This window comes from Vicugna pacos, chromosome 2 (assembly GCF_048564905.1).
Source record: "Vicugna pacos chromosome 2, VicPac4, whole genome shotgun sequence".
In the NCBI taxonomy this organism is placed as follows: Eukaryota; Metazoa; Chordata; class Mammalia; order Artiodactyla; family Camelidae; genus Vicugna; species Vicugna pacos.
This window is the reverse complement of record NC_132988.1, coordinates 113,060,289-113,081,765: the sequence shown is the minus strand read 5'-3', so window position 1 is coordinate 113,081,765 and position 21,477 is coordinate 113,060,289. Positions and strand designations below refer to the sequence as shown.

At 42.7% G+C, this 21,477-nt stretch overlaps 1 protein-coding gene across 2 annotated transcripts in view; it reads right to left on the bottom strand.

Moving 5' to 3' along the window:
* Positions 1–3,213: 3,213 nt before the first annotated feature.
* The window catches only part of BOD1L1 (biorientation of chromosomes in cell division 1 like 1), a 48,736-nt gene continuing 30,472 nt past the window's right edge, over positions 3,214–21,477 (bottom strand). For both annotated transcript variants that reach the window (XM_015242524.3, XM_072946209.1), the window contains 14 exons: positions 20,903–20,946; positions 19,392–19,449; positions 18,223–18,296; positions 17,518–17,590; positions 16,221–16,300; positions 14,007–14,091; positions 13,574–13,647; positions 12,475–12,550; positions 12,359–12,393; positions 11,274–11,319; positions 9,362–9,411; positions 9,183–9,264; positions 8,626–8,779; positions 3,214–4,597 (listed from right to left, as the gene is read on the bottom strand). In XM_015242524.3, coding sequence (XP_015098010.3) covers positions 4,480–4,597; positions 8,626–8,779; positions 9,183–9,264; positions 9,362–9,411; positions 11,274–11,319; positions 12,359–12,393; positions 12,475–12,550; positions 13,574–13,647; positions 14,007–14,091; positions 16,221–16,300; positions 17,518–17,590; positions 18,223–18,296; positions 19,392–19,449; positions 20,903–20,946 — 1,049 coding nt within the window. In that variant the 3' untranslated portion in view covers positions 3,214–4,479. The remainder of the gene's footprint in view (positions 4,598–8,625; positions 8,780–9,182; positions 9,265–9,361; positions 9,412–11,273; positions 11,320–12,358; positions 12,394–12,474; positions 12,551–13,573; positions 13,648–14,006; positions 14,092–16,220; positions 16,301–17,517; positions 17,591–18,222; positions 18,297–19,391; positions 19,450–20,902; positions 20,947–21,477) is intronic.

Genomic DNA, 21,477 nt, shown 5'->3' with positions numbered 1-21,477 from the left:
CAGATGTTTATTGAATGAGTGGCCTCACTTTGTCCTCACACAACCTGCGATCAGAGGGACAGGTATCAGAGCTCCTATTTACAAATGAGGACTCTGAGACGTGGAGAGGCCAGGTGATTTCTTCAAGGTCACGCAGAGTGCGGCCGCTGCATCAGGACCCCCGAGAAGACAGCCTGCTCCCTTACGTAGCTGTTCCCTCGCCTTTTAGCACAAATAACATATTTCAGTTTCTTTTGTTGTTGTTAAATCATCTTCTGAGGCCTAACTTGGAGATGTTTATTTCCATCATGGGGTATTTTGGACGGGCTTTGCAAAGGGAAAGGGCCAGAAGACTGTGCTTTCAGAGGAAGGGGGTTGGGATAGGGGGAGAGAGCTCACTGGGGAGATTTATGTCACGGAATTACAGCAAACTCTGTCACTCCATCTGAGTAAATGTGGCTAGAAACAGGAAGGGGAGGACAGGATATCATGGTAGCACACGGGCTTAATGGAATGTCAAGGGAACAGATGGGACTGAGCTGTCCTGGCAACTGTCAAAGGAAGAAGTTTGAGACACAATCTCGACACAAAGGCAGGTGAACCGGGGCTGGAGACCCGCGCTTCCTGTGCATTCAAAAAGGGCTCTTAGCGAAGTAGCAAAAGACATCTCTCTAGAATCAATCCATATTCAGGTCGGAAGTAAGGAGGGGTCCAGGGAGCGGGGGTGGAGAGTGGACACATCTATTGAAGTTTTTCTTAGTTTTGTTTTTAAATGAATTGTAGTTGATTTACAATGTTTTCAGGTGTACAGCAGAGTGATTCAGTTATACACACACAAACACACATATATATTCTTTTCCCTTATAGGTTATTACAAGATATTGAATATAGTTCCCTGTGCTATACAGGAGGTACTTGTTGTTTATCTATATTGTATATAGTAGTGTGTGTCTGTGAATCCTAGACTTCCAATTTATCCCTCCCTTCCTTTCCCCTTTGGTAACCATAGTTTGTTTTCTACTGGACACATTTATTGAGACATAGATTTCACTTAAAGATTAGATTTACATTTTAAGACTCTGAAATGACCAATTATGTATTCTTTGATACTCCAAGAATGTTTACTGGGGAAATAATCTTTTTGAAGGACCAGCAGACTCCAAATGACAGGGATGAAATGAACAACACTGTTTGAGGGTAAATAGGGACACACAAGCCACAATAGGAAAAGGCAAATTCTTGTTGAATACTTCTTTAGGCATGAAAAAAATGTTAGTTTGACGCTTTCAAGTGAGACTTATGGAAGACTGACAAATTGGTTTCTGCATAGAATAACAACTTTTGAGTTTTCATGATAAACTTATTTTGAGAGGATGACATTTGAAAAAAAAACAGCATGGGGCAGATTCTGCCAATGGTGACAGGGAGCACATTTATTAAAAGCTAATGGAGAGGGGAGGGTAGAGTTTACTGGTAGAGGGCCTGCTTATCATGCAAGAGGTCCTGTGTTCTATCTCCAGTACCTCCATCAAAAAAATAAATAAATAAACCTAATTAGCCCCCCATCAAAAAAAAAAAAAAAGAAAAAAAGAAAAAAAAGCTAATGGAGGGGGAGGGTATAGCTCAGTGAAAAAGACTCATTCAGAAAAAGTATGACTAGTCTTGATTAACAATTCCCAAAAATTGGGAGTTTGGCATTAGCAGATACAAACTACCATATATAAAATAGATAAACAGCAAGGTCCCACTGTAGAGCACAGGGAACTATATTCAATACCTTGTAATGGCCTATAATGAAAAAGAATATGAAAAGGAATATGTATATGTATAACTGAATCACTGTGCTGTACACCAGAAACTAACACAACATTGTAAACTGACTATACTTCAGTTAAAGAAAAAATAAAAGTCAAAACAGAACATGGAGCTGGAATCATCTCCTCCATCCCAATCTCAGGTCAGTTAGATTTCACCAGTTGTAGTGGCGTCGGGCAAGGCCTCCCTGTATCACGGCCCTGAAGCCACTAAGCCTGCTGTAGAGGTGGGAAGATCAATCCTTTCTCCCGTGGGCTCTGCAGGAAGGACCCGGACCTGGGGTTAGAAGACGGTTCACTCCCAACTTGGCTAACTCACGGTAAGCTCACCTGATGGCCATTCCTAACTAGTGGGCTTGGCCAGCTGGAGTTGGTGGGTTCTAGTCTTGAAGAAGTCTAAGTGGTGGGGAGGGGAGGGGGCAGGGAAGAGGCCTGCAGTAGGGAAGGGAGGCCCCGCTGCAATTGCAGAGGAATTAGCCACATCACTTTCAGCCAGGGGACACTGCCCCTTCAGGACGTCTTGCTGGATTATCCCAGCCTTGTGTCAGCTCTGCAGATGCGGGACTGCTCAGGTTCAGAGAGAAGGAGCAGTGAAGCGTGGCAGTTGGAACTAAGCTGGGACCAGGGAAGTGGCAAGTTTGAGATGGCGTGCAAGTGCTTCTTTGTGGGTTCTTAGGGGGAAGCTACTGGCATTTGTGGCTAGACGTTGCAGTGGGGCCAGGGACTGTCCCGTGCATTGTAGGATGCTCAGCTTCCGGACCTCCTCCCTCCTACCGAATATGTACCAGTGGCACCAAATGATCGTGATGACCAAGAACTGCCCCCATGTATTACCAGTGCCCCACGGGGTGGCATCTCCTCCCTACATGGGTTTCAGAACCACTGGAGATTAAATGACTTTAGCTGAGTTCCCCACTGGAAAATTCCTTATGCGGCTCCCATGTTTACTTCCAACTTTATTAAGAGGTAGCATTTCCTCACAACCCAACTACTTAATCCCTGTAAGGTCATGCCTGGAGCAGGCATAACTCAACGGAGTAACGGTGGCTTCATGTTGAGAGCACATTTTCAGGTGTGCACTTCTGGTGAACTGATCTCAAGCTCACAGTGCAAAGATGGTTAGCCAAGGAGTTTGTGTCCTGGAACCTGGTCTGGCTTCTTACTCTTAATTAACTTTAAGGCAAATCATTTTACATTTTTGAGCTTTGGTAAAACTCAACCATATAAGTGAAAGTGAGGAGTTCTCATGTTCCTCCTCTCCCAAGCCCCTTCCAGATCTACCGAGAGAGAGGCCATCACGGACTCAAATTATGATGTGAAAATGGAACAGTATATCTAAGATCAATTATTTAGAGAGAAAAAACAGTTTTCACAGGGAGAGATTTTAAAGCAGGGAAAAAAAAATATCTGACCACGCAAGTTTTGGGAAACATTTTATAATTTATATATAAAATCTCAGTAAGAAACAATGTAAAATGACAGAAATATCCACCTTACAGTAAGAGTCCAAAAAAAAAAATTTCACACACACTGAATGTAAATTTTAATTATAAAACAAGAATATGAACAAAACATTTTAAAATAATCTCAATTATTTGGCAACTCATCACATCATTGCTAGAGACAAATTTGATCTTAAGAAATCTTATGAAAAACTTAAGTTGGACAGTTTGCTCATATGGGAGTTAAAACATGTTTAAAAAAGAACCTGGCAATAAAGCCAGTTTCTATCTTGAAATCATTGTGTATAAAACAACATAAAATCCTGAAGCTCGACAGACAGGAGTGACCTAATCTTCAATGCATTTCTCATCACTGAAAAGACACTATGGAACATATGGGTGGAAGCCTCGGAACAGCACAGAGGAGAGGAACGAACACCCACAGAGGCGTTTCTGCTGCGGTGACAGATGTAACTTCACTTGACCCAGAACCTCCTGTGCCGGTGGGGCTGGTAGTGAAGTCACAGATGTGAGTATAATCTAAAAACAAGTGACATTCTTAAAAAACAGAGTCACAACTGTGAGCAGAAAAGAAATGGAGGTCCTTTCTTGAGCTAAACTACTTGACTTGGATACATGCGAGAAGAGCCTCTTTCCTGCCAGGTCGGATTCAGATAGCTACAGGGCAGGCGGCGTCCTAAAACACCTCTACTGATGACTGCATGGCATTTAAAACCCTTTTTATTTTAATTAAAAAAAATAATAAAATAAAATAAACAGATATATAGTAAAGTCCACAGATAAGTTTTCTCTGTAAAATAAATAAAGTGTTCATTGATTAGCATCATACACAGAGTAAAATACAACCTATTTATACATGTTTATATACTGTACATGGGTTACCGGTAGACAGCCTGGTGTCTGGTGGGCTGGAAGGGTTTGCGTTAGTGACGTGTCACATCGGGAAATCCCAATCTCGAATGTTAAAATATACAACTACTTTGTTTAGAGTTCAGATACAAAGTAAACTTATTTTCTTTTATCTGAAATAAATGTACATAATACCTTCTATGAACAATAGTTTATAAAGCTGTTTAGAACATAACAAGAAAAAGCTTGCACCTAGGAACCTGGAGCACATGCACGTCCTTCCCCTGCTTGAAGGCAGCAGCCTGTGGCCCCGAGGCCCGCCCCCTCTCTCCACTGTGTCCCCGAGTCGACCAGCAGGGGCGCTGCAGGCAGGATTACCGCTTGGCCTTCTTCCCGGGGGCCTCCTCCACGCGCTGCTGGCCTCTGGTGCGCGCGCCGGGAGGGCTGGCCTCTCTCTTGCGCTTGGCAGAAGGGGAGAGCTGTGCCTTTGATCTGCAGTGAACAAAAGTCGAGGCCGAGGTAAGACTTAAAAGGAGCTGCTTCAAGCAATCTGGGAGTTCTTTAAAATACGTTAGGGTTCTAAACTTGAGAGCCGAGAAGAGAAAACCGGGGTCACCGCTACACAGCAGAAAAGGAGGCTCTAGAGGAGCCCGGCCTCCCGTGCAAACAGGGCGCCGGCGGGGCAGTTAGGAAGCCCGTGCCTGCTTCAGCTCTGCCTCACTCGACGTGTTGCCCTTGGTCAAATCCACTTTCTTCTCTAGGCCCTAGTTCTTCTGCCTAAAACATAAAGAAATCAACAGCCGGTCCCACGCTGAGACAACTGGCAAGAACACAGCAGCGCAGCAGCCTGTGTCTGAGCAGGGACACGACCGAGCTTCGTGCAGGACAGCCAGTGGCGTCAGAGAAGGCATAGGAACTTGAGAAGAGTTTTCTGCCCCGTCTCCCTGCCAGGAGCCTATCCCTGCTCTCCATTCTGCCTGTAGAGTGATTTGTCAGAAACTTCAATTAATCATGTTAAAGTCACTATCTTGTTTATCTGTCTCTACAGAATCAGAGCCTGCATCTTAGCAAGAGCCTCTGTGAGTGGTCTGCACATTCAATTTTGAGACGTAATGAATCAGGCCTGTCTGAGAGTCTCCTCACACGTAAAACAAGGAGAAGTGCTACACTGTACCCAACAAGGACGGATGGGACAGCCTACGTGCAATGTGCCTGGCACTTCAGTTTGCCCCCTTTCCGTAAGCTGGGGACGATGACGCATATACCCGTTGTAAGTGCGCTGTGAAGATCAAACGTGATGAGACATCAGAGGAGTTTTTGTATACTGTGAAGTCTTAGTTTTTGATGCTATAATGTACAGAAAGCAAGACAAGTCCCTGATCTCAAGGAAGACGTTTATAACTCAGAGGGGGGAAGGAAAAGGAACACACTGAAGGCAGTGGCCTCGGCCGCCCTCACTGCACAGCCCTGACCGGAGGTGCAGCAGGAAGGAGGAGGATGGGCCGAAGCAGGCGGGGTGGCGTCCTGAAGGGGGCTGGTGTCTGTGCCGGGCGGAAGGACCTGGCTGCCTGGGGGCTGGTGGCGAGGGGGCTCCTCAAGGAAGAACCAGCACCAGCAAAGGCTTGGAGCAGGCTGGGCACAACTTGTGGGAAGCGGGAAGGTGAACTGGGCGGTCGGGAAGGCGCCAACGGGCCAGGGGCTGTGCCTCAGGGGGCTCTCCTGTTGCCTCGCTGCCCCTCCAGTGCTCGGGGCTGTTATCTGCTCGATCATGCTGCACCGATTTAACCAAGCATTCAGATCTGTGACCACTCGGAAAGAACTATGCTTGCCCTTGGTGCCGGTGGTGGGAGTCAGCATGCAAGACTCCCAGGCACAAGGACAAGCCTGTGCGGGAGGCCGGGAGGTGGGACAGACTGGCGAGGCCACCATGGCTCCTCCTGGCCGCTCTTCCTGGTCCGTTTGGGGTAGGTTTCCATTTGGGAAACCAACGATTCCCAAAGACAGTTGTTCGGCAAGACAGAAATCTTAGAGAAACTCAGGAAGAAAGCATCACTGCACCAGAAACAGTCTCAGGGCTAAAAGTGACCCGAAGTGTAGGCAGGACCCAGCCTCCTACTGGGGGAGATTTGCTTTTTTGCTGGTAAATAAATTCTCTTTTACTGATTTTTGGCGATGTCTAGGAGAGACTGTTTGTGGGCTGCCACGTTTGGATGCTGTGCATGTAGACGGCTCGCTGGGATGCTTTCTGAAACAGATTACAGAAACACTGGGCAGGGGAGCACTGGGCACGCGAGGCCCTGGGACTCAAGAAAGGTCCAGGCTCCTGGAGGGCAAGGCAGGGAATGGGGACCACAAGCAGGAAAACGGTTGGCTTTCTGGCCCATTGCTGGGAAGCAGAGCTGCGTTTCATCATGAAGACTAACTCTGCTTGCAAGACTCTGGCTCTGCCTTCACTGTGCAGGATGGCATGTTGTGATTTGAAGATGAATCTGTGATAAACAGAAAATACCCTGGCTGGTGAGATAAGATCCCAAAGTGCTCACCAGAGCAGAACGAGGGGCCAAGACTGATGAAAGCACAGTTCACGAAGCTGAATGGTCAGGCCCCGTTACTGGGTCCAAACAGTCGATGGGCCCAGTATCAGGGAGAGGAGGTCTGACTCCCGAGCTGAGCTGGTGCGCAGCTCAGGCCGAGGGAGCCAGCAAGCCGGGGCGAGCTGAGGCGCGGTGTCTAGGAGACACGGCGGACAGTCCTCTTCCAGATTCATTAGCACATACTTCGTGTAGAACATTTGCTTCTTAAAGAAAATAAAGGTAAACTGAAGCGAACGAACAAAAGGAGAAGACCTGGAAGCTGGCCCCCAGTGTGTTGGAGCAAGCTGTACGGGGGGCTCCCAGGGGAGAAGCTGCGGGGAGGCGGCTTCCACTGCACACAGGAAGAGAGCCGGGGAGGTGACCTTCCCGGGCCCCGAGGCAATGTGCAGAGGCGGAAAGACCCTTCCAGAGGAGCTGCTGGGTAGTGATGGAGGCATTGACGGGTTGGCAGTACCTCCCCAGACCCCACCCAACCCTGAGAATCTGTGAGGTTGTAACCACTCCAGAGCCTGGAACCAATCAACCGAGGCCGAGGTATCTGGAGGGAAAAGAACCGCCTGTAAGTCACAGCCCCTCAAGTGCATTTGAGAAGCACCAGTAACCCAGATGATTGCAGAGCCACACGTCACATATGGTTTATTTTTGTGGAATGAATCTTAAAAGGCAAATCTGTTAGCTACTTTCAGACACTCAGGGGGAGATGCCGGGAAGAGCTACGGAACCTTCTCTGGGTTGGGCTCCACTGTACTGGACGATCTTCCAGGACTGTTAAGGGGGAGGCAGTGGTGCTGGGCGGTGTCTCATCCGAGTGCACCCCTATTCTCTCTACCAGCAGGAACCCTGATTCTGTGGCTTCCGTCTACCTGAGCTGCGCCTCCTAGACAACACCTGTGCGACCACCACTGCACCTCCAGCCCTGTGAGCGCGAGTCTTCTGGCTCTAAAATCTGATTCTCTCAGAAACTAACCAGGGCACGAATGGCTAATAATGTACAAGTTTAGAGGAATTAGAAATAGGTTGATTTTACATCTTTATGTAGACATATTACTTACTACAGTGGCAGATGTTAGTAAGTGATACTCTTGAAATAAATATTCCCGAACTTTCTGACTAATCTTGGGTAGTGAGATTATAGAAGACGATGCCAAGATGAACAGCTTGTGAATCACATTAAAAACAAAGTATTCTTGCTTCAGAGGAAGCTAAGACTGTAAAGAGACGCAGCGTTTCTCAAAATGTGCTGTGGGGAAGGGAACGCTGAGGTTAACAGGCACAGTGACACAGGTGAGGGTGTGCAAAGTCCCACTGATGAAACTAAACAGGTCTCCTCCCTTCAGGACTAGGACACGCCCTTAATGTCAATGTACAGTGTGGCTTAGAAGGACAGAGAACTCAGTGGCACTCCCCAAACGCATTTGACCACGGTCCTCTTTTTTCCAGAGGCCTCCGGCTCTTCTAGGGTTTGGGAGAACGTACTCTGGGAAATGTACGCAAGTCCAAAACGGCTGCACATAGGTGGTTTCGGGGGGGCGGACCTGTCCCAGGTGCACCTTAGCGCAGGGACGGGCAGGCTGCTCCTCTCGCGCCACAGCTAAGCGCGCTGCTGCAGGGGCTGCGATGTATGACCTGTGTTTCCAGCACAGCGTCAGAGGTATCTGCTCACGCTCGATAAATATTTGTAAAGGAACTGATCTACCAAACAGGTAACTAAAACCTGGCGAAGATTCCAAAGTGATCCTCAGAAATGGTTTAAGAAGGAAAACGGGTTCTCCAAGCGGAACTGAAATGTCAGAGGGCTGAGCATATGCTCTCTGAAGATAAACCGAAAGGAAAGGGCTGACGAGTGGTGGGACTGAGTCAAAGAGAAGAACCCCGAGAAACCTGAAGCCGCCTGCTGGCTCTGGAAGCTCCCCGTGGCCCCGTTACCTCTGAGCCTCTGATCTGGCGCTGGACCTTGTGGTGGCTCCAGAGGGCTCATCCTCTTCCTCCTCTTCCTCTTCCTCATCAGAATCCTGGTCTTTCTTGTCCTCAGCCGCTTCAGAAACTGATTTCTGGCGTTTTCTTTCCGGCTCGGAGGATTCTGTTCAGAGAGAAGGGTAACACCTGGATTGTACACTTCCCAAGGGCAGAGTCACGCCGTTTGGAACATAGGATGTTAGAGACCTGGAGGCAGAAGAAGTGGTTTTCCACTTCCTTTTTGTTTCAGCACTTGCAATTCACAACTGTTTAACTTAATCTCAAACACATTTGGGATAGTTTACTTAGGCAGTTCACAGCCAGCATTTGCGAAAAATTCACATGTACTCAGAAAAGCATCTGGGATGTACCATTTCTGACACAGGATTAGAGCCATTTCACACATATTTATGTAATATTAATACTAGCTGCACCCCACTGGATTTCCCCTCCTCCAAAGAAAACCTCTTAAAAAGGTGATTCTGAAATGATAAGACTCTGGAATTAAGGATCTGCCAGGAACGTACCAGCATCATCCGACAGAGTGAGCGAACGTTTGGGCTTTCTTCCTCTCCGCCGCACACTCGCCACAGTTTTTTCTTCATCATCCTAAAGGCAATAAAATTAAAGTTGAAAGGGTGGTCACTGGAGCATCTACTAAGTTTATTTCTAAAGCTCACGTCTTGGTAACAGCATTAACACTTACATTGCTTCCACTTCGTTCTTGTAGGTTAAGTGTTTCTTTATTGGACTCATCTTTAAGAAAAGGAAAATCTCTGCATTAATACTTTATCACATTAAATTTCAACAGTCTGCCTTGTAGTCTATGAATGTACCAGAGCTAATTAAGGTACTGTTACACAATTTATCATTATTTTTTGCAGCAGCCAAGCAAAGGTCGAGGTGGAATACCTAAGCAGAGAGCATGGCAGAACAAAAGCCAGGACGCTGAAGTCTGCATATTAGACCTGTCACAAATAAGCTATGTGATCTGGGCTTATTACTTAAATTCCCCAAGCCTGAGTTTTTTCACCTGTGAGATAAGGAGTTGGGCTACACCACCTTCATGGTCTCTCTTTCAGCTCAAATCCCCTGAACCCGAAAAGGGAAGAGGGAGGGGACAACTAGGGAGCCCCCCCAGATGCAGCAGGAACCACAGGGCAGGCTTACAGACTTAACTGAAACCACAATGTAGCTCTCTATATAGTACAACCCCCGTTTTGTAGTCAGGAAAAAAGAGGTCTGAGCAACTAGTTCAGGGTCACATAACCAGCAGGTGGGGTGGTAGGTGGGATTCTTTCGCCTCCACGCACTTATATCATGGTATCTAGAGAAGTGACATTTCATAAGCCCATTTTAGGTTGTATTTGCCTATTCTTTATATATTTGCTTTCTGTAGATGTTACCATTTTCTGAGAATGTATCTTGGTTGAAAAAAAAGTCAAGCTAAAATTATGAGGATGCTGATGAGACAATCAATAACCCAAAGGTGGACTTAATAGTGAGGAAGACCGTGTCGCTGCCTTTTCTCCAAGTTCACTTTGCTAACACAGAGAGAAGAGTTAAAAACCAAGAACAAGGCCCACAGAGAAGAATCCAGTCTCAAAAGGGTTACCCAGATTCGGAAAATGACTGATGAACGAGCCTCAAACATAATCACATGGCTTAAAATAGTCTTTAAAGGACATTCGAATTATAAAGATTTCTTCTTCTATGAATTTACATTATAAAATTATGAATAAAAATGGTTAAAAATGAAATACTAGGAGAATCTCCTTTTGTTAAAAAAAAAAACCTCCTTAATTTTCAAAGAGACAAGAAAAAGCATGATCACAGGATCACACACACAGTCAAATGTGGGAAAACCTTTAAATTACACAGTTGCTTTGCCTTGATATCACAACATGTACTTTCCTGATCTGACCACGCTGTTTATTTGATTCAAAATAGCTGTCGTATTCATCTTTCTTTGCCTATGTCAACACTTAAAAAATCTACCAATTGCTCTTTTTGCTTTTATGTAAAAAGATTTAAACTGTGAATTTAATATATACACGTGGTAAACACTCTGGAAAATGCAGGCAGCAGTAACAACACGGAGGGCTCCTATCATCTCACCACCCAGAGCTAAACATTATCAGCATTTTGGAATATTTTTTTTCTCCTTGGAATGAGGCCAAAAATACTTCACTGAAACAATTTTCTCTCTTGCATCCTAGCTCTGTAAGCTGCACAGGCTGCTTTCAGAATTCTCCTTCTGAGAACAAGAGCCTCTTGGGCTGAACTCCTGTCTTCCTGATAAGAGTGCCAGTCCCCACGCTGATCTACTTGTCCCTGACACATGTCCTGCAAAGTGTGGTTTGGACACAGTGGTGCCTTCCCTCTTTTGCTTTTTGTTGCCTTCGCCCTCCTCCCTGAAGGCTTTCCAGACTAACAGAACCCAGAATGACTCAGATCACAGGAAAAGCCAAGAGCTATGGTCTCTCATGGCTACAAGGGCAGCCTTTTCCACCAAGGAAGGCACCCGCATCACTGAGAAGCGTGACACTCTACAACCTTCCCTGACAGCCAGCTCCCCCCACCCCCAGATCACACAGGGCAGGGCTTCAGGCACACACCCGTTTGCATCACTCTCAGTTTGCTGCCAGGTGGAGACTGTTCTACCTAAATTTAAAAAAACAAAGTTGAAGTCAGTCGTTTGTCATCATAACACAAAAAGTTAATCAATAATGTAAAGAAGGTTTAGAACTGCTGTTTATTACACAGGCAGCATATTTGGAACCTACTTTCTGCAGTTGACTATACCAAGCCATGGCTGCCTATGACTCTGAACACACAGGCCTTTCCAGAAGGAGAACTAGGGCTGCCACAAGCCTCTTCCCTGGCCACTCTGCTGCTGCACCGGGAAACGTTCACTGGAGGTCCCCCAACCCTGGCAAACCATCTTACGTGCTGGTAAATGCATTCACACCCTTACATGTGGCTCTTTGTTTCTGTTATCTTGTAAGAATTCTCATGAGATAATTAATGCAGGTATTGTTATATCCAAGGAAATGGGAGTCTCGAGAGGGTCACACGATTGGCACAGTGTCACAGATCTGCAAGTAAGTGGCAGAGCTGGGGCTTGAATCCCACTTGCTTTTGTTAGGTCAGTGGGCGTGCTTTGTCCCCTTAACAATGCTATCACTGAAACCCAGGCAATGAAGCCTTGATATAATAATTTTGTTGGGTATACACTTCAGAACCAAAGATAAAGAATGTCAGAAAAGATAAAGCAGTACTGTGGATTTTCCAGCACTGAAGCTAGCATACATTTTATAAAATTAACTCCACAGAAAGTAGTAAGATGGTGAGACACTTTGAAGGTTTCCAAAAAGAAACTACTGTCTAAAAATCATACAAAACATCTATTTTCCATACTTTAATCAAGGATGACAAGAAGATAAGCCCCTAAATAATTTTTATATGCCAAGCTCACAAGTGAGGATAGAGCCAGACTGAATTACAACTGATATAATTATGTTTACATGAAGCTATCAGTAATCAAAATATCTTTGGAATGGTTATTTGATGTTTTATTTATGAAAGTCTTTTAAAGCTTTTCAAATACTTAAGAAAAAGGTAGTTGAAAATACTAATGGTGCAGTGAACTCTTTCTAGGTCAAGAGCAGATGTCTGAGTTCTCATTTTTGCAGTTACTTACAGTGACGATGCCAGTATCTGTTTTGTAGTCATCTTCTAAAAAATGAAAAATACAAGTCTTAGAAAATTAGTTTGAAAACCTCTTGCATGTGAACTGAAAAGACACCAAATACCTACTTGTTTTTAATGCTATTTCTACAGGGTATTTACGAGGTCTTCCTCTTTTCCTTTTAATAATTACTGGTTGATCTTCCTAAGGGGAAAAGAAAAAAAAAGCAATAAAAATTTTTCACTCTGTATTATGCAATAGTTTGTCTTCCCAAAATAGGATTTAGAGTTCCCTCTTCAGAGGTCTCAAATCCCAGCTGCGTCTCTTAAAAAATACGTGATCCTGGGTTTGGTGCTTCACTGCTCTCAGTGCAATTCCCTCACCTGATAAACATTGCTAACTGGAGTAGAATTTACCGAGTCGTGAGGATTATGGGATTTAGGTAATGGAAATAAGCTCTCAGTGTTAGCTTTTACTTCTGTAATAAATATACGTGTCCATTTAAATGTGGATTTAGTCCTAGTCACTTGTGACCAAATGTGATTACTTATAAAAAAAAAAAAAGGAGGCCACTGAAAACAAACAGAACTATTAAAAAGTTATATCAAGACTGGCAAACTTGGCAATGTCTAGAAGACCTGGCTGGTGTACAGGTTGTTTCCCTTGATTTATGGGCCTCTGTCTCACGTCACCAGGATTCTGTGCCCTCCTGGGCTCTCGCAAATCTGAAGGGGCCTGTAACGGGTAGTGCTGGAGGTATGCCTGCTCCTGCAGCCTCCAGGAGTCCCTGACGTCGCCTCTTCAAACTGGGTCCCGTTCGGCACTTGCCGCAGGCCTTCTGCGCACCCTGCTGCTGCCCCCATTTCTTCCTGCCAGACTCCAGGGCTCGGCAGCCCTGTTTTCTGACCTGAACTGGTGCCTGGCCTGGCCGTGCTAAGCTGCCAAGTTAGGAACTAACATGGACACCAAGGTACAGCTCTCGGCCGATCCCACGTGGCTGACACAATTAGGTCTCATACAAACGTTTGGATAAAATGAAGATATACAGAACAGAATTAATCAAGATGACAGTGATCAAGTGTACCGCATGAAATGCTGTCCCGATGTACTAAAAAAAAAGCTACTTCAAAAGTACTTAAGAAATATGGGGAATAGCATTGAGTGCATTTTATTTGTTTTTAGTACTTAAATGAATCTAAACAAATAAATACGAAAAACATTCCTCACCTCCTGAGATTTTATGCTGTCATCATCATTCTGCTCTGTCTTTTCACCAGGAGCTTCACCACTGCTATATTCATCTGCAGAGAGAGCAGAGCTCTGTTCACTGCTGGGGACCACAGTCAGCCAGGACACCTACCGAGGGGACCTGTGTCGTCCCTGTCACGTGCACACACAGACTCCATTCTCAGGCGGACACCACCGAAGTTAATAAGCTGGAGTCTGGTTAGCTGATAAGAAGCACACTTTGGGTAGGACAGGATCCAAACTACAAATCCTAAGCCCTAGTGATACTCAGCACATCAGACTGTGTTACAAAAGGGAAGGCAAGTCAGCGAACTGCAGTTTCAGCTGGCGGAGCCTCGTGAGAGATGTGCTGGCTGCTTTGAAGCATTAGTCTCTTCTCAGAACAATTTCTCTACGTAGACGTGCTGCTCACCTTTTTCTTCCATGGCCCTTGAAGCAGAGCTGTTTGCCTTAGAACTTGTTTTCAATAACTCTTCCAAATCTTCAGAATTCTCTTCCTACAGAGAAGGTGAACAAGACAAGGAGCTTCTTTTTCATACTTGACCCTGCTTCCCCTTACCCTCCCCAAAGTTTTCCTTTCAATTTCAACAACATATTCCAAGCAGTATTTCAGATGTTTGTTGGAAATTTTTTAAAAAGTAACTATTTTGCTGCTCAGGAGACTATATAAAAAGATAACAAATTCTGCAGGCAGAAAAGCATGAGATAAGGTTCAACTATAAAGCAACAAGGCCATTATTTTTTCCTTGCAAAGAGGAAGTCACTCAGCTCCCTCACCCTGGACTTTTTAAGAGAAACTCCAAAGAAAGAACTGAAAGGGATTTACAACGCATTATTTTTTCTTTGTTGGGTGGTGGAGGGGAGGGACTGGGGGAAAGGGATAAAGCAGAAGGTAACAAAGAGAACTGCTGATTTCTCAACAGTTGAATTATTTGCCTTTAGTTGCAAAAAAAGTTTTGAGCATGAAATACCAAATTGTTTGTACTATAATACTAATATAATTATAAACAAAAATATACAAATTAAATTTAAAATCAGAATACTGTTTTATAATGTTATTATTTGTATATATGATTTTTAAATGAAAATGGTTAAGGTAGAGTATATTTAAATTTAACACTAAAAAATTTACACTAAATTGAAGGGAAAATAAAAGTATACCCTTTAACTGCTTCTCTCCAAATTCAGGAGTACTATCTCGAGGCTTTTGTTCTGGATAGGGCAGGGCAGTGATGGGCTTTTTAAAAGCCAGTTTCTTTCCTTGGCCATGACCAACTGAAATTCATGGCAAAGTGTGACTTTACCGCTTTCGTTGTTAAAATTCTTCTACTACTTTTTATTTAGTTTATCAGTTACCGTGTGAAAAAGAGACTACAAACTGGTTTCAGTGAGCTGGAAGTCAGCTGCATGTTTTTATAAGCTGACAAATACTTTTATAAGCTGACAAATACAGAACAAAGTGGAGAAAAACGAATTAGGGAAAGAGAGAGAATGAGAAGAGGGAGGGAGACTGAATAGACAATGAGAAGTACTGAGTCTCAGAAACAAGAGGACACCTAAGAAGAGGTATCTACCAGGGAATGGAGAAGCCTGGGCCCAGAACAAGAGATGGTAAGAGCAGAAATAAAAAATCGTGAGCCACTTTCCTGAGTCACGGATGAGAATAAGAGTAAAATAATGTCATGGATGGACAACATGGATGGACCTAGAAATCATCATTCTAAGTGAAGGAAGCCAGAAAGAGAAAGAAAAATACCATATGATATCACTCATATGTGGAATCTAAAAAAATAGAAAAAAAGAGGACACTAATGAACTCATCCACAAAACAGAAACAGACTCGCAGGACATAGTTAACAATCTTATGGTTACTAGGGGAAAGGGGTGAGAGAGGATAAATTTGGGAGTTTGAGATTTGCAAATGTTAGCCACTATATACAAAAATAGATTTAAAAAAAGCAAATTTCTTCTGTACAGCACAGGGAACTATATTCAGTATCTTATAATAACCTTTGATGAAAAAGAATATGAAAATGAATATATGTATGTATATGCATGACTAGGACATTGTACTGTACACCAGAAACTGACACCTTGTAACTGACTGTACTTCAATTAAAAAAAAAAATCCAATCTGGGGGAAAAAAGAACATAGGAGAAAAAAGTAATAACTGAGGAGGGCCCATCGTTGGACTACCTATATTTTAGGGGCTGGAGGTATGGTAAAGAGAAGGACGAATATTAAAAATTTTAAATAGTATGTATCACTGAATTTCACTGTTCAGGTACAAGTATATCTGTAATAAAGCATACTACATTTTGGAAGAAAGCAGGTAGAAACCTAAAGAAGTTAATAAAACGACTGAACAAAAACCTAAGCAATGATCATATTTAAAATGTGGCATTAATACAGTCTTGCAGTTTAAGATCATTAAGTGCAACATTTTTTTCTTTGAGAGCCTAAAAATTATACCTCTTTTATAATAAAGTGATTATTATTAGAGATACATAAAGTAAAAGGGATACAAGAACTCTCTCTCTCTATATATATATAGATAAAGTAAGTATTCACAGTGATATAATTAGGTTACTTCTAAAACTTAAAATTAATATGTGGAAAAAATACCTTTGCATCTTGTGGCTCAGTTTCAGAACATTGCCTCTCTGCTGCTTCTATTTTGGAATCCAGGACATCTGGATTATCATCTGTAAATCAGTTTGGACAGAATCACAAAGGAATAAAAGCTAAATGAAAAATGAAATGCACAGTTCTATTTTAAGACCATTTGAGACTTCTTTCTTAGGCTTATGATGCAGTGAAACCAAAGTTATTCTAAACATCCTTATAATGTCATGTGATTTGAGCACTAAACACTGGCCTTGGCCCTAGCAAAGTGAAAAAAATAAAAAATAAAACAAAAAAATCTACAAATGCTCAAATGACACCAACAAAGCAGTAGCCTCTATGGAGAGGGCTCAGGACATACAGAGTTCCCAGAGACACCGTTAGCTTCCTGAATGAGTTACCACCTAAGAGGCACGGCTCAGTGATTCAGACCATGATCTCGGGAATCAGATTTACTTGGTGGAGATGGTCACAATTTCTCAGAATCTTAATTTCTTTATTTATAAAATGGCAACAATACCTAACCCACAGTTATTAGGAATGTGTATAAAGTACCATGAATAGTATCTGCCTACAGCATGAACTCAGTAATTATAAAATGATCACATGCTCCTAACCAAAAAATGAAAGCATTTAATTATCCATTCTTTCCCACATATTATTTAACAAGTGTTTATTAAGTTCGCACTTTGTGTCAGGAATCAAAGTGTAAAAGCCTCTGCGCTGCCAGGAGTCACCTGCCACGTGTGGCCACTGAAATTTAAATTAAGTTGAATGCAATTAAAAAGTCAGTCTTTCATTCACTGATCACATTCAAATGCTCAAGTCACACATGGCTGGTGGCTACTACTAGACAAGGCGAACAGAGAACACTTCCATCACTGCAGCAATGGCGTCGTTACGGACCGAGACCACAACCGTACGAGGCACAGAAGGGCTATTATCACATATACGTTACTACGGGGCTTCACTAGTTCTGGGGCGGGGGCTGCTTATGATATAAGATAAGGACCTCAGTGACATCTGGCTGGGCCCCAGGCCCAGATGACAGAGAGACGCTGGGTTTTTGTGATTTCCAGGGGCTGGGTATTCTGCAGGAACAATCCAGCTTCTCAGTCAAGTCCAGAAAGACCCTGGAGGTATCAAGTAAGTCTGGAAACAAACCAGACTCAAGCGTTATAAAGTAAAAAAACTACTACCCTCAAGAATCTTCTATGTTATTGGCCCACCATTTTGGATATGAAGATAATATGATTCCCAAACACGTCTGAAACAGAAACACAAATGCTCTCAGTACCTAGCTCATCTTCTGAAGAGTGGTACTGCTTCTTCCTTTTGCTTTTAGGCATATCCGTTTCTTCCTCTTCAACCTGGAATTAAGAGTGACTATATTAAAGGCAGTAGAATTTGGATCCAAACCTACTAAAAGAGGGCACATATTGTATTAGTTTCTAGGTTTTGGAATAAAATTTCTAAAAATCTAGAATAATATTTCTGGCATTTAGATCTGGATTAGATTCATTTTATAAGCTTGAGTCTTCTTTATTTTTTTTTTTAAGATTTGAATGTAAATTCATTCAAAACATCCAAATCTACTTCTGGTTATTTCTAAAATATGTTAAAATATGCTAAAATAATTCTCTAAAATATATTAAAAAGAATTCTCATTTACCATCTCTGAAATCAAGCTATGTCTTATAACTGACGGCATGTCATAAGTTGATTGGCAGCACTTCTCTCCTCTCAGTGGTCCACTAAGGAACTGACGAAAGGCAGTACATGAAAAAACATCCTTGGCTATCCAGTATGGACATGCCCAAATAATCCTGGACCTGCCAAACTACCTAAAGCTTACAAGAGCATAAACAAGTCAAAGTGATGTGGAGAACTCTTAACATATGCTCTCAATTTTTAATACATACAAAGAAGCAAAGCCTTTGTGCACAGAAGGAAACACCACACATAAAACATGAAATATTTGACTTTTCTTATGAAAACCCACCTCTTTAGTAGGATTTTCTCCAACACTATGACCTCTTGTGGCTTCCGTGTTGTCTCTTCCATCACTGGATATCTCTGAGTAATAAATTGGGAAAATGAAAGATCCTGTTTCAACATCATCAGATTATAAGCATTCAACACCAAAAGTCTGACAACACCAAACATGGGAGAAGGCGTGGAGTGACAACTGCCACACACTTGGGGACAATGCGGCCCATTCAAAAAGCTGAAGAGGTGCCTATCAAACCAGCAGCTCCACATCTAGAGTTATAGGGACACTGCATGTGCACTGGGAAATTGGTGCATGGTGGCTCTCTCTGTGACTGGGACAAGCTGCAAAACCCCTAAATGTCCACTAACAAAAGAAGTAAAACAGTAACTGTGGTATAGTCACACAGTGTAACACTAAAGAGCCACTGAAATAAAGTTAACTAGAATTATACATATCAATATGACAAAAAAAGATGGGGATTGTGGAGGGTATAATATGCATTCAACTATATCTGTAACATTTAAAAAAAAAGGTTATGAAGCAAATGTTAACCTTTTTATGTCATTTTAAGATAAGACAAATCTAGGTGATGAGTACATGGGAGTTTATAATTATTGCTGCTTTGCTTTGATTGAATATGGCACATAATACGTTATAAAAATAACCGTGTAGGGGATTAAGACCTCTTTCTCCATTCTTGGAATAAGGACTCAACATAATTCCACATTTTGTTTGAGAATAGCATGATCGCTCTGGAGTTGGCAGCCCCTAGGGCTGCGTGGACTGAGGGCTGGCTCCTGGGTGACAAGCCGCACGAATGTGACTCCCTTCTCTGCCACCACACTGAGGCTGCCTGTCTGGAGGCAACACAGTTGAGTACTTAACACAGAACTTGTCCTACGGTACAAACCACAGGGACAATACACCTTGTATTTACATTGGATAAATCCGTTGTGAGGTTACCGGCAAAGTTCTGGTAGCTATTTAAGTACAAAGCACCAAGTACAAGCTACATGGCCTTGAATGAGCCACTGGACCTCTCCATGAGCCAGTTTCCTCACCTGCGGATGTGATGCCGTCAACACTCACTTTACCAGATCATATGAATTAAATGAGAGAACATTTGCTAGGTAATCGTAATTAATATTAAAATTCCTCCTATGAAATTCATAACTTACCTTCCTTGTTACAAGACATGCTATGAATTTCATTTGTTCTTGAGCCTGAATTTTCGACCTATACATACAATAGAAAAGGTTACTTACAGATAATTTCACAAAAATCTCAAAGGTTGAAAAAAAAAAATAAGGAAGGTAATTTACATAACCTAGCCATTCGTCGGAATGCTAAAAGGAACTAGAATATATGTTCTTTTAAATTTTACCCAGAAGCTCAAGAGCACAGGGTATTTTCTTTCTGAAGAAGTTTCAGTTTAACAGGTTAACATCACACTGTTTATTCCTGTCTTTAAAATGGTTATGGCAAAAAAGCAAGAAATAGGAGAGAAAAAGTTTTGGAATTGCATGAATTCTCTTCCCATCTAATGGCCTCTCATGATTTTCTTTTCTCTTTACTTAAAAATATTGAAGGATTCTGTCATTCTGTTATAAGGCTTCCCTTTGGCAAATCTCACCAATTATACTTTTTTTTTTTAAACTGAGGGGAAGTCTCAGAATATCCTACAACATTCTAATTCCTAATTACAGAATTTCATATTTGGAAAGGATGGTTATACTTAGACGAGGAAGAGGCAGCTGCTGGGGGACTCAGGGAAACAAGGTAGGACCAGCACATGCTGGGGGAGTTCACAACACTTCGCTGGCTCTGGAGGTTTCAGCCACATTTAGAATTCTTTTAACTTCGGGGTGGGGGGTAAACCTGAACAGAATCAGGGGGAGCTTTTCTCTTCCTTTTACTCAGCAGACTGTGTGTGTTTCTAGATGCAAACTGGGATGTTTCAACAGGGTGGGGTAAACCCTCTGATGCTGTAGGTGTCTGCTAGCAAGCAGAGCTCTTCTGAGTCCTCTGGGGCACTGAGAGACTGTGGTGGCTGCCTGCGATTTGCAAGCACTTTACAAAATGCTCATTCCTCTATGCATTAAGAAAAACAAACAAAAAACCACAATAAAACCTTTCAAGCACGAAAGGGATTGTGAGAACCACAGCTGGGAAAAAATTTGTATATATGGCAATTATAGTTCAGTCTGTTCAAAAAAGCTTTCTAAAAACATAAATGAACTTTAGTTCTTAAAATCAGTTTGGCCTATAGTACCAGGATAATTTAAAACATGGTCCAATTTGCAATTCCATTATAGTAATAAAAAAAATAGAAAGTTTCTAGTTCTTTGAAGGGTTTCATTAGGATTACCAGGGGAATTGCCTGGTCTGAGGGGTCTGGGCCTCCTTCTGTTTCCTAGTTCTGGCTCATGACATTGGCCTAAAGAGCCACTAGAACACAGTGCTGCTGAATTCAGGCAGACCCCTTTTTTCTGACATCAGTGGATATAGCTGAACATGGAACTGGACGTGTCAGCAGGCTGAACCCGAATGAAGAGCACGTTTCAAGGGTCTCCTGTCCCCTAAAGAAATGTGCAGCGAGCCCCTCCCCTAAATGTAACCACTCTCAAAACACCAAGCCCAAATAACCCCAACCGATAACAACAAAACCCAAGCCATGTTGGTGACTTACGTTTAGTGATTCAATTGCCAACGAAGGCGCCCTCTGAACTTCAGCTGTTCAAAAACGAGAAATAAGGAAACTGAATATTGTTTCTGAACCACAGAAAACTAATTTAGAGACTTCTGGGGTAGTTAAGTAGGACTGTGTCACTAAGTGGCCTAGCTGCCTTTGTGGATTATAAAATTCTGACCAATTATTTTCTCCAGTCTGTGTGCTGTCACACTACAGGAAAACAACAAAAACAATGTTGCCTGCATTTTTACAATAATGGCAGTGATCCATTAAATCACTACAGTGACTTAACCATGTTGGTGATCTGAAGCTTCAAAGGAAGGTGGAAGGGAGCCTTTGCAGTTAACTGTTATGCCACAGTGTAACACTGGTTCATTTAAAAATAATGCCATCAAATGAAAAGTTAGGTCCTATCCCCTCAAACAGCAATGGTCTATTTATATTCTTTGGAAACTTGAAGTACAAGGTCTACTGTTTCTACTCAACAATGACAGAACACACATTTTTCTTTTAAACAACTTCCTTTTACGTAAGTAGATCTCCTATTGAACTGCACCTAAACACAGTAAAGT